The sequence below is a fragment of the Barbatula barbatula genome, assembly GCF_947034865.1.
Source record: "Barbatula barbatula genome assembly, chromosome: 10".
NCBI lineage: Eukaryota > Metazoa > Chordata > Actinopteri > Cypriniformes > Nemacheilidae > Barbatula > Barbatula barbatula.
In genome coordinates this window covers 11,494,066-11,506,738 of record NC_136773.1, presented here as the reverse complement: position 1 = coordinate 11,506,738, position 12,673 = coordinate 11,494,066, and the positions used below count along the sequence as shown (strand labels likewise).

The following is a 12,673-nucleotide window of genomic DNA, read 5'->3' as shown; positions in this document are numbered from 1 at the left end:
TCCTGAAACTATATCTAAAGCTTATTAAATTTGAGTACCTAGTTCTTAAAAAGCTCCGTAACTTAGAGTCAGAAGTCTGAATTATGAGCTGCCCTATAGGTTGAGGTAGGTGGTAGCAATAATATTAAAGGTGAATGAAGTTGTGTTGTATTTGGACCACAGCCTAGATGGACAGGCACAGGCTATGAGTGCATTTGTTTAACTTGGCCCTGTTAGCTGAGAAAGTGTGTATGTGTGAGAGGGATCAACATATTACATGTTATATATTCATAGTGGGGGTCTTTAATATTCTTCCAACTCATTAAGAGTCTGGCACTAACCAGCAAAAAGTCTAGACCAGGCACTAACTTACCAGGCCTGTCGTTTTTTCCTCCATTGATCTTGCGGTCTCCAGAAACAGGTTCTAGGCAATGAACTCTGCACCTAGGGATTCAAGAGAAAACATGTATTAGAGGATATATTTAAACACAAACATGAGGTCACCTCTACTGAAAAGAGCTGAAATCTCAGAAGTGCTGCTGTTTGTTTTTACAGCATGGATTTGTAGACGTAGGACCCAGGTGTATATACATTACTTACTCGTGGAAGGCTATTTAAGGTATGCAATATTTACCGCCAGTGTTGATATTAGCTGAAGAACTCACTGCAGGAGAACTGTAGTTAAATCCAGCGAGATACAGTTCTTGTGTGCTGTGATTAAACAGGTGGCATAACCAATTCTATGCTCTAGTACAGCTGAGAGTAAAAGGAATTGAATTGAATTGATTCAACTTCCAACTGGAAAATGTATTTATTTAAGCAAGTAATAGACAATTATATTTTGTAGTTGCAATAATAAGGATTTAACTGTTTTCTCAATCTCACACGATTCTATTTTGCGATGTGGCTATTTTCGTATGAATTCGTTCAAACGTATTCGTTCGTTGTAGTGCAATTTGCTTTCATGCCAGTGATGTTAGGTTTAGGGGTGGAGTTAGAGAAGGGACTTCATTATGATTTTTTTCTAATAATCGTATGTTTTTGTGCGATTCTAATAAAATAGTTATGAATTCTTGCGAGATCAGGCTGAGAACGCAAATGGCAAAAAAAAGCCTACATTATGAAGGTTAGGTAGCTTTGCACAAAAAAATTCACTCAACACAAAGCTTAATAGACATACATTTGTTAAAAGGTTTCTTTGGGTTCTAACTGTTTATCGAGATTGTTATCAAACTTTTACTTCACCGTAACAACCTGAATCAATAAATGAAGATGCTAAAGCACTAGCACCCACTGTGGCTATTGCTAAATCCAAAATTTTTAATGCATATTTAGTGCACTTTTTTATTAAAATATGTTTTTACAGTTTCTGTTGCCATGGTTTAAAAGTTTAACAGCATTGCTTATATCATTGTCTCCTTGTGATTGAGTGTTCGTGTCACTTTGTATAAAATAATCTGCAAAATGAATAAATACTTATGTACTTACTAAGTACTTACATTACATTCCGTGACACTGCAGATTTTTATGCAATCGACCCGCTGCCTCCTTCTCTTCAATTAAACCGGGCCTGTGAATCAATATGGTATTTGTTTGCTTACATCTTGTGGTGCAGTTATGGTAATCTGAACATGAGATGGGAATCTAATGAGAAGTCTGCCTCAACATGCGATGAAAGGAAAACAAGCGCTTACGAAACAGAGTAAGAACAATGCCGTGGAATGCAAGCGGATGATTGGAATGCCACACAGATGCTCGATATGTAATGCAGGTTTAACATGAAAAATTGGATGTCTTCATCAGTGGCGGTTCTACATTGAATTGCACCCCGTGCGAGAACATCTTTGAGCGCCCCCCCCCCCCCCCTCGAAAAAACTAAATTATGTCATATTTTTCTTGACCTAAACTACAGTGGTACAAATTGAATTTGTCATTAAAATGTAATTGTACCACTGTAGTTGAGGTCAAGAAAAGTATACATTACATTGTTATAAAACAATTTGACAATTTAACACTTAATGATATGTTACTGACATTCAATTTGTACCACTGGAAAAAAAGTGGTCAGAAAAAGATTCATGACAGTTATAATGGCCACATGACAGCCAATGTCAAAACCAATATGACAGTTAACCCAGCTGTAGTGGCCTTAATTCATTTATCTTCTTATTGGTTATTTGTAATCACGTGTTTTGTTGTGTTCACTTCCGTTTCCTTTATATCCGGTGTGTTATATTGTTTGTCGTGGTTGGTAGGGGGTGAGCGATGGGATGGCCAACTTTCTGTTGACCGTACAAGTAAAATGTTTGTTCTGTGAAAAAAAAACAACTGTGACACGTACAGAAGTGTCCCCGTTTCTCAGTCTCTAAGGCAATATGGTTAGATGCCGAAACACCAGCTAAGTAGAGTCTTACATTCAATTATTAATCTGCTATGTCATGTTTTTATGACAATTATGACAGGTTAAGATGTATTGGTTAATGTAAAGTTGTCAACAAAGACCTCAAACAAACAATATTTGCATTAAAAATGTCATAATGAGCGAATGACACTTAATGACAGTTGTCATAAACATTCATAAAACCTTCATATTCATGAGATATGTGATGTAGCAAATAAATAGCAAAGGTTATGTACGTCTTAGAAACTAGCTACAGATTGAAAAATTCTGTTTGCTCATTACGGGACCTTACGTTAACCCAACTGATGGAAATAAATCATAATAACTCAACTTGTAACAGTTTTGTTGCAAAGCACAATATTATGGTGAAATTAGATCTCGTGTTTGTTGACTTAAAACCAAATTTGTTGTATAAGTGTTGTCGGTTCTACCTGCCCTGCGCGGGCCTCGATCCGGTGTCTGTCCGAATGAGAGTCGGGCGCTCTAACGACTAGGCTAAACATTACATTAAGAGTACATTAAGAGTAAGAGTTATTAACCCTACAGTTGAAACCTTCAGATGACAACATGGAGACAGTAATCATAACACAGAGGGAACGTTATAGTTGCATACCTTTATCTTTTCAGCATGCAGGGGCGCCAATTTGCCAATTCCCCACACAATGAATGAATGATAGATAATAGATAACCGATTTGCGGCGGCCCAGAGTTTTTTTTACTGCTTGTGCCGATGCCGCCCCCCACGTGACATGAAAAAATGCCGCCCCGGGCGACTGCCCGGTTCGCCCGTGCCTAAAACCGCCACTGGTCTTCATTCAGTGGTGTTTATAACTTGAGCTGTAAGCAGTTCATTTGGTAGAATAAGGTCTCAAGAACAAAAACACAAATGTATCTTCTTATCTTTTCTCTTTTGGTCAAAGTCACACAAGAGTTGATTTAGTCTTATCTTTCTCAGATATTTTAGCTTTTGTGTATCACATTCATTCTTTTCACACTCTTATCAGATCTGTCAACAGGAGCTATCAAATTACCACCAGTTCTTGAGACAAGTTACAAGACGTCTTAAGATCTGAACTTTATGCGCTCAGCTGACTGGAATTATCTTCATTCACTTCATTGTCTGTTCTCACAGTAAAGAGATCATAACGTTTCATACTTTTACAATCCTGTATATTATCACTTTTTTCTTTAAATGCACATTTGTCTCAGACAGACAGAATTCTACCTTCTGGGCAATTTGTTCTTCTTCCAATGCCCTTAGAAAAAGGATGTGACCATTTGATGTCCATTCCATCTTCTCCTGTGTGCAAAACCAAAGAGGAAGTGAAGTGCGATCGTTGCGCACCAAGACATACATAAAAACCCATACACACACCCCTCTATCCTTAAAATAACACTATCCCAGCTGTCAAGAGTGTCTAACAACACAACAAAACACCTCTCTAGAGCCGCCAGCAGTCTGTCATTTGCTATGCAGTGAGTGTGTCTCTGTGCTGCAAATGACACCTTACTACACTGCACCTCTTGTGCAGCAGATGGTTGCAGACATAAAACAAGTAGTTGCTTTTGAGATTTAAGTTTTGGCCTTGAGATGTTCAGTTTAATCTCACCAAATGACTAATCGTGTCTATATGTCATCGTCTAGAGTAAACTGTTTCCTCAGTTATGTTTTAATTACGTTTCATCTTTGAAACTGAGATGTGAACTATTGACAACCAATATAGTACATTTAGAGATAGTGTAGCATAGGTCTTGAAAGAATTGTTGGAGAAATGTTGGATTTAAAACCTACAACGAAAATAAGGAGAAAATTATCATTTCTGTGAACAACTAACAATATTTCTCCCAAATTAAAAAAGGTTCTTCCTATTTGCATCTATTTGCAGAAAATGAAAACTGGAGAAACAGGTCAAATTAACAGATGAGAAGTTCTGTATTTTTTCAGACCTCAAATACCGCAATGAAAACAAGTCCATATTCACTTTTAAGCAGTACAAATATTTGTACATTTATTTAGGAAAGGTTAAAATAATTATGTAATGACCTTAATTTTGTCATGTTTCTTTACTGTCAGTCTTTCACATTGCTATTGTTGGATGAATTTATGTCACTTCTGAGGTTGGATTTTGTTGAAATTCTACAGACACTGGACTGGAATGGCCACAGTATCTAGAAATGCTGATTTAATGAAAATGTGGTCTCCTATTTTCTCTGTGGCTGTTCAGGTATCTATGATTTTGGGTTCTTGACAAATCCGAGCACAATCTGAGCCATTGTTGAGATCTCACTCAGAACTCCAGGAAAGACTGGGGTATTTTTCATGTCATTGCTGTCTGGGAGATATTAAATTGCTCTTGTCGGTAATTTTCCATTTAGCTCAGAGCCCAATTTGAAAGGGAAACTTCTCTGAATAGTCATGATATAATATGCTGAAAGTCACATTGCAAAAATCTTATTGCTACATCTTAATTTAGAGTCGGAACACAGTTTATTAAAAATGTATTTTTCATTCTCTCTGTCGTTTATTTTTAGTTCAAAACAATCTTGTCTGTTTGAATTTCAAGCCACAACCAAAATGTCAAAGTGTTAGTGTGCTTTACGTGTGGGACACACACAAAACGTGTGAGGAAATCCTGAGGGGATCCTTATTTCTTCCCAGCATCCCACTCAATGTTCTGGGATTTCTGGCATCAGCAGGTTAAAACCAGCTGAAAACAAAGGAGTAGAAAGCGTAATGCTCTGAGGGCAGAGGAAGGATAAAGGGGTTTGCTGGAGCTTTTGTTTGGAACCTGTCCAGCGTACTAAGTCCACCTTTTCACTGGTCAACATGACCATCCTCAGCTGCAACAATCTCCCATGGCAACAACCGCACCCAATTTTCTCGTGATAAAAAATTATAATTTTCCTTTTTGGGACTATCTTTCTGTCAACAAAACCATTTAGATGCTTTGTTTAATGTGTTTAAAAATTTTTATAATTAAACTTAAAACGTATGACAGCAGCACATTTGGCAGAATATTTCTAAACTCTTAAGAATCAGAAATACTTGATTAAAATTCATTTATGAATAAAATATGCATGGTCCAATTCAGCGATTCTCATAATGAAACGCAAAATGGTGTTTTATAAAAATGAATTTACAGACAGCATCCCTACAGCGGTAGCTCTTTGGAGTTCTGCTACTGTTCGTTTCTAAAAGCAACATTAGTCCAAATCCCTCACCGATGCTGTTAAAAGACACAGTTTAGAAAAGTTAGCAGGGACATGACAACCATGCTGATTCCCCACCCAACTGTCCTAAAACAGCAATTCGACAATGAGAGCCGTCGATGTAAACGCTAAACCATTCACAGCTACTCAAGTGACTTTACACATGGAAATGCCCTAATAGAAATAAAAAGGGTGTGAATGGTCAGGTAGAAGCAAGATCAGGAAATGTGTTTTAAGAAGAGCCATCAATGCTTCCAACTACATACGTGCATTTACATATGAGTGGAACTCTGCCAAACCCCAAATGGCCAGAGATGCCTTTTAAAGGCCTTTATTCTGCTGGATTATGGTGACTTTATAATGGGACTACGAGAAAACATTTTTACTGTTAGGGTGATGAATATTGAGTGTGTCGAAGGACTTGTGAAGGATGTTTTGAAATACAATGAGTTTCAAAGACATTCAGGAAGAATGTTTTGCACTTTTAAATGGGAACTGTTTGTATTTCTACTAAATCTAATATTACACTATATAGTCCAACGTTAGGCTTTTTGCTTGTTGTATGTCAAAGTCAACATTTAAATTGTATTGTTTAATGGTATTGATGATGTATTTGAATCTGTATATGTACAATAAACTATTGCAAAAAGAAAGAGTTTAATCTGGTCTTTTTAATTTAAATAGGGGTCTTATATGGCTCAGTGGTCAGTGTGTGGGTGTGTGTGGGAACTTCTCTGTGGACCGTGCCCAGGACATCAGTGGTACGCTTCTATAGACCCATATTGATTTAGTTTGGACCTACAACTGACCCACACCCCATTCACACCACTAAAACTGAGGCCTGTGCCTTCACAAGAAATCGTCCCCTCCTTCCATAACCTCCCCCCACCCTCCAGACCAGACGTGTTTACGGCCAAAGCTGGGGGTACAAGTCTTTGAGTCCCTTGTCTGGCATATGGAGCCTTGCAACAAAAGGGCCCTTGTGGAGAAAACACAAAGCAGGTCGGTCCATTTTCCAGAGGGGGAGAAGTCAGAATGGTAGTAAAGCTGAGCTGATAGTTTGAGGGGGCGGGGCCTCACAGGAAGAGAGGGACCAGAACTTTTGGGGATGGGAACACGTGCTGAATGACACGAAGAAATGACTGAAGACTGTGAAACTATGTGAACTAAGATTTTTAGTTAAATATACATCAACAAGATCTGCGTTTGTCTATTACGTTGTGTAAACAAACACCTTTTTAGCCACTGCTAAACAATTAGAAAGTACATATAATAAAGTGTTTTTGCCTCATTTAAAAGGAAAATATACCACATAACAATGCGATATAATGTAAGGAGAAAATCTAGGATTCATCTCCAGATCATTTTTTTTATTTTGAGAATATGTTTCTTATTCTGCAGGCAAATGTTCCTTGTTTTAAATATAGCCAAAATTGTGAAAGAGTGTAGTGCTAACAACGCCAAGGTTGTGGGATCGATCCCAGTCTGCCAAATGTATAAATCTAAAGAAAGAAAGAAAGTTGACGTGACAATAAAAAGTGACTTTGTCAAGTTTCCAGCAAACATAATATAGAGTTTAACTTTATGAAATATTAAATTAAATTGTGTATGACCAAAATACTGTTTGCAAAAATATTTTTTTCAATATGGTCACGTTGAATATATGTGTATATAAGTGAAGAGTGCTACAAATATATTTTTGAACACTTTTTTGCAAATATTTAAAAAACGTTTGCATTTAAATATAAACCATTACTCTTTAACGTTCAATACAGCTGAAAGTTACAGAACTGCTTAAGAGACAGCTGACGTTCAATGGTTGTTGATATGCTTGTTATACTGTATGCCTGTAAAACCACATTTCTGAGAGGCCAATAACTTTTCAGAGATAATTATCATCATGACTTTGTAAACTTCATCTTGTGTTAATAGGGCTTGGAGAAGCGACCTTTCATATCAAATAGTTCGTTGAACTGACTTGCACTGAAAGCCAACGGAGATCAGGTCAAAACCTCATAGCTACAGTTTAACGTCCTCAACGGCTGAAGGGTGCTTGTGATAACCCACTTGTTTTTCTGAGTTATGTAAGGTCGCTACAGTAGACAGGCAACTTCAAATTCCTTCCTGTCTAAAGAAAAACGTTAAATGAGTCATTGGTTCAACGGCTAGACTTATTATTAGATAATGGTGTATTATTATTGTTAGGGATAAAAAAATCATCCTCAGGTTTAACATGTGTGAAGGAATGATTTCTTCAATAAATCTTTCTAAATGCCTCAACATGCACTGTTCTCGCTATATTGATTCAACTGAAAACATTTCATTTCAAATTGAAAACCAATAGTAACACAAACTGGGTGTGCTTATAAACCCACAGTCTGTTCTCTTTTATTTTGCCCAGAGGTTGAAAAGCCAAGCTACATCTGCATAAGCTCCATGCTGACCAATCCAGCATCGCTGCTCATCCTGAATCCCTACAACCATTCCGAGTCTCCAGGAGGCCTTTATGTCACATAATTGGTCTTTTCTAAGCTTGGACGTCCTTGTGTCTTTCCCTTTCACCAGAGAGGCCTATCATTGTGCAATCTCCTCCATCTTCCCTTTTTTGCCTTTTGACGTGTTGTTTCAAAAGCGGCTATTCAGGCCAGCAGAGCACAATACCTGCAATTAAATCTGCACAAATACAGAGAGTTTGGTATAAAAGACTATGTGTAGCATTAGTGCCCTGTCTCTTAAACAGTCCTCACAAACACCATTCCATGACTGCCAGTGTTTTCTCACCTTCTCACAAAGACAATAGGCTTCTCAAACATTCAGATGGGCGTTAATCTTGCTTACTTGCACTTTGCCACCAACAAACAAACCCTTTGGTTTCAGTTGTGCATCTCCCTGTCCAAATTTAACTTCCCTAGTTTTTATCAGCTGCAAAGACCAAGTGTCTGTTTGTGCAGCCCTATCATTCTCATAGCAGAATTGTGTGAGGTGTTGACGCTCCATTCTGTGATAAGACTTCATTGTGTGTTAAAGGGACAGTGTCTTTTGACCATAAAGCTCTCCTTAGCTAATATTTGAAGTGTCTCTTTCACAGGAGTAGACGTGGTGAGATGTGCTTGGGTTTTTTCTAATCCCTGTAAACAAAGAGGGAATGATGAAGAATTGAATTAATGTGAAACTACATTGTGACTTTAAGAAACACAAGGAGTGATGATGGTAGCATATAAAACTAGACAAACCAATTTACATATATGTTGTTTTTACAGGCCCTCAAACTATAAACTCAACCAGTGGGTTATGTTTTCATAGCAGATGTGGTGACCATATGGTTATTTTGATTTTTGGATGGCTATTCTATAAACTATCGTGTACTGTACATATGATCAATCAGTTTAACAGTCGAACACTCTTGGATAATGAATATGATTATTATGTCCCATTTTCACTATTCTTACCTTATCTGTACTCCCCAGGGACTCCTATCCGTTGAGTGTAATATCAGGGAAAGATTGCCCACCTGATGTGGTCCCTCAAGTATGATGGGTGTCTCATAATGGCATGTTGATGGTGCAAAAACGGCCTAGGGTCAGACACTCGAGGAGTAATTTAAAGATGAACACAACAAAAATAAAGGAGATAACTTTGAATCGAATCATTTTGGTGCGTCACAGGGCAAGCTTAATACTTTGCAAATCCTATGATGACACAAGACCACCTTGCACACTAGTCAGGTCACTGAGAGATTTACACTTATACCAGTAAATGTGAATGCGCTTACATTTCAAGTTGTGTTTCTTTTGCCAATTTACTGCATTGGAGGCTGATTGTAACTCGAATAACTGTATTTGTTTTTTAATTAGTGGCTTATATATGTATGCATATACAGTACTTCATGAGTACATTTTCTGACAAATTAAACTACATTATATTGCCTATAAGTCAACATAAACAATTAAAGTTTGTGTGTGCTACTATGTGTTATTCTAAACTTCTAAACAGGATACAAGCCAACTTTTCTCACTCTTAAGGGGCGTGTAAAAAGCCCAAAGACACGCCTCTTTGAAAAGTGGGTGGGGTTAGCTACAAGTTTCTTGGATATATATTGAGAATCCAACAGCGCGCTTGTATCAGTTTCAGAACTTTACAGGAGAGCTGTTGAACAGTTCCACATTTCCTCAACTGCATAAAATCTCAACCAGGCATCTTGAAAATGCCATCTAGTTTTCTCACGCCTTTCCTTGAGCTGGACGACGAATTTTGCAAGGTAAGAACATAAAGCTTGAAAATAATTTAAATAACTTTTAAAAAAAACGCTTTTAATGTATAACACTTTAAGTCCTAAGCTATAATGAACTTTTTTAAACTTTTTAATTGCTTTAGTGAGTTACTTTAAACAATTCAAAGTGCGCTAAGATTCCTCTCCTGGTTTCTAGGGTTTTCGCAGTATCGATCTGTCGGATGGCGCGCAGCAGCAGCGTGTGGTTGGATTCCAGCGCAGACATTCCTTATGCCCGGTCACTCTTCCCAACTCCAAATTCAACAGCACCGACAGCAACCCGTGGCCTCTGTCCGGCATCAACCAGCAATGGAACCTCGAGCAGAAACAGCAGCTGCCCCGCTCCTCTCTGAATCACATCCCATTCAGAGTGGACAGATCTGTCAGTATGATTGAGGGACACGTGAGCAGTCTGGGGTCTTGCGAGTCCACTACGCCCCTACCTCCACCGCCCGGCCTCAGCATCAGCAACAGCTCCCTGTCCTCCCCAAAGTGTCTCAGTGCGACCACCGCGCCGCTGTCCACCCGCTACAAGACGGAGCTCTGCCGCACCTTCGAGGAGAGCGGTACCTGCAAGTACGGTGCCAAATGTCAGTTTGCGCACGGCATGGATGAGCTGAGAGGCCTCAGCAGGCATCCGAAGTACAAGACCGAGCCATGTCGCACATTTCACACCATTGGTTTTTGCCCATACGGTGCTCGGTGTCATTTCATACACAACGCGGACGAGCTGCAGGGGAACGCGCACGGACAGAGGAGCAACAGAGACCGACCTCAGCTGCTGCGCCAGAGCGTCAGTTTTAGCGGCTTCTCCTCGCAACAGCACACCCTGACCGGTTTCCACGCCGTGCCGGACGCTCTCGCCTTTTCCAGATCATCTTCAGTATCTCCCCCACCATCAACGGGAAGTCCCGACCTGCTCTCCCCGCTTTTTCCCGAGCCCTGTCATTTGAAGCACAGTTACCCCTTCGCGGATCTGGGCAACAATGACGCGCCGCGTTTTTGCGCCATCAATGACTCTATAAGCACCAAAAACCTGGCATACGCGCTGACAGGCCTGACTGCTCTCCAGCGGAGCGCCTCCGCGGACTCTCTCTCGGATCAGGAGGACTACACCAGCTCCAGCAGCCTCAGCGACTGCGACTCCCCCGGCATTGAGGGCAGGCGTTTGCCAATCTTCAGCCGCCTGTCTGTCTCAGACGATTAGACTTACATTAAGTGCATATTGCATTCACACTAAAGCAGACTTCTCTCTGCTTTGACTTGTACCAGTTTTAAACATATTCGTTTTTTATATTTCAAGAAAGAATTTGTTGGAAATGTATACTGTTGTATACCAGTTCGATGCTGCAGCGGGTACTTCACCTAGATTTACTACTACTTGTTTGGGATAGTCTCAAAAGTTCACACTGGCTGTTGTGGAGAAGGTGTCAAGGCTGTAGGATGGAAATAAGCACAGATGTTTATTTTTTTCCGCTGTGCCACTTTTAATGCACCCACCTGTAGTCTAACCAAAGCTGAGCAATTTAGAGTATATACAAATAGTGTAATGTCTAACCCGCTCTCTCAACATACTGCTAAAAATGTAGCCTTTAGTTAAGGCATTATTAAATTGACAGTATTATCAAGTAGTTTAACCATAGTTTGTTTTAAAAACCTATTTATTGCTGTTTGTATAATATGCAGCGATTGTATTTTTTGTACTTTGGTTTATGTGCATTTGGAAGAAGGAACAATGTACATAAGGCTTTTTTGTTTGTCTGAGGCCATACGTCCGCTTTGCACGAGCTAACTTTTAGCTTTAATTGAGACCAGATGCACAGATTCTAATGTTTGGAATCTCAGGATTGTTTTTGAAGGGTATCGATACGCCACTATCCTGTATCAGCCTCAAAGTCTTTACCAGTAATAATAGTCAGAGATATCCACACGACATTCATATGCAAACAAATGTAAATGTGTAAAGTGACAATGTACCAGAAAGAAGATGTACCGTGGTATCGTCTCGTGCACTCTTAGTTTTTATTTAAGAGGCGAATCTTGCAATGTGGACATTTCTCAATGTGTATACAACAGAGAACTAAAACATAGTTCATCACTTGCAAAAATGAACTGGGGGTTCTTATAGGGTCTATTTTATTATTGCCTCGTTTTGCCTTGTGACATAAGACACGCGTTTGCCTTTTGTTAACTTAAACTTATTTATTTAGTTCGATCAACGTGGGAAAACTGTATATTGTGTTGTGCTTTCATTTCATGTTTGTTTATATATAATTTAAATGAACTGTTTACATTCCGTGGGATGGCAATGCCGGTTTTCATTATAATATATTGTTTTTAAAAATAAACTTTGAAGATGATAAGATGGTTTGTTTCCTCGCTTGGCTCATCTTCCATCTGAATTTCAATGTGTGGCTTTAGTGTGTTTGTTTGAATGCACTTCTGGAGAAACTTTTCTGCAGCCCATTAGCTTTGCATTGCAAACTGTTGTGTTTTTAAGTTGCATTTGAGGTCCTCCGATCTCATATAATTTTAAATACGCAAACACGGTTGAATGCCCCTCCTTCCATCTCCCTTTTAGAAAGAATGAAGAATGCATACTTGACAGCTATTTTAATTATTCAAGCGCACACACACACAAAAGACAAGTGAACAGATGAAGGCTTTTGTGTGATACTTTGCTCATTGTTCAGGCATTTGTGCATGGAAGACTAAGAAACATCCCACTGTCCCATACGGTCATGGACAATAGCCAAAGGTCTCGCTGCCTTTTATTGAGACAGGCCCGGGCAGTAAATGAAATGCAGGGGCAT

General features: G+C 39.1%; 1 protein-coding gene across 1 annotated transcript; it reads left to right on the top strand.

Moving 5' to 3' along the window:
* The first annotated feature begins 9,722 nt into the window (after positions 1-9,722).
* On the top strand, positions 9,723-12,220 carry LOC306899807 (mRNA decay activator protein ZFP36L1). Its single transcript, XM_079466321.1, has 2 exons — positions 9,723-9,848; positions 10,018-12,220. The coding sequence occupies exons 1-2, from the start codon at positions 9,795-9,797 to the stop codon at positions 11,065-11,067; spliced, it is 1,104 nt and encodes a 367-aa protein (XP_079322447.1). The 5' UTR covers positions 9,723-9,794; the 3' UTR covers positions 11,068-12,220.
* The last annotated feature ends 453 nt before the right edge of the window (positions 12,221-12,673 follow it).

Coding starts and splice junctions, on each gene's coding strand:
- LOC306899807 (XM_079466321.1), top strand. CDS start 9,795: ATGCCATCTAGTTTTCTCACGCCTTTCCTTGAGCTGGACGACGAATTT. Junction 9,849..10,017: donor TGGACGACGAATTTTGCAAG/GTAAGAACATAA, acceptor CCTGGTTTCTAG/GGTTTTCGCAGTATCGATCT.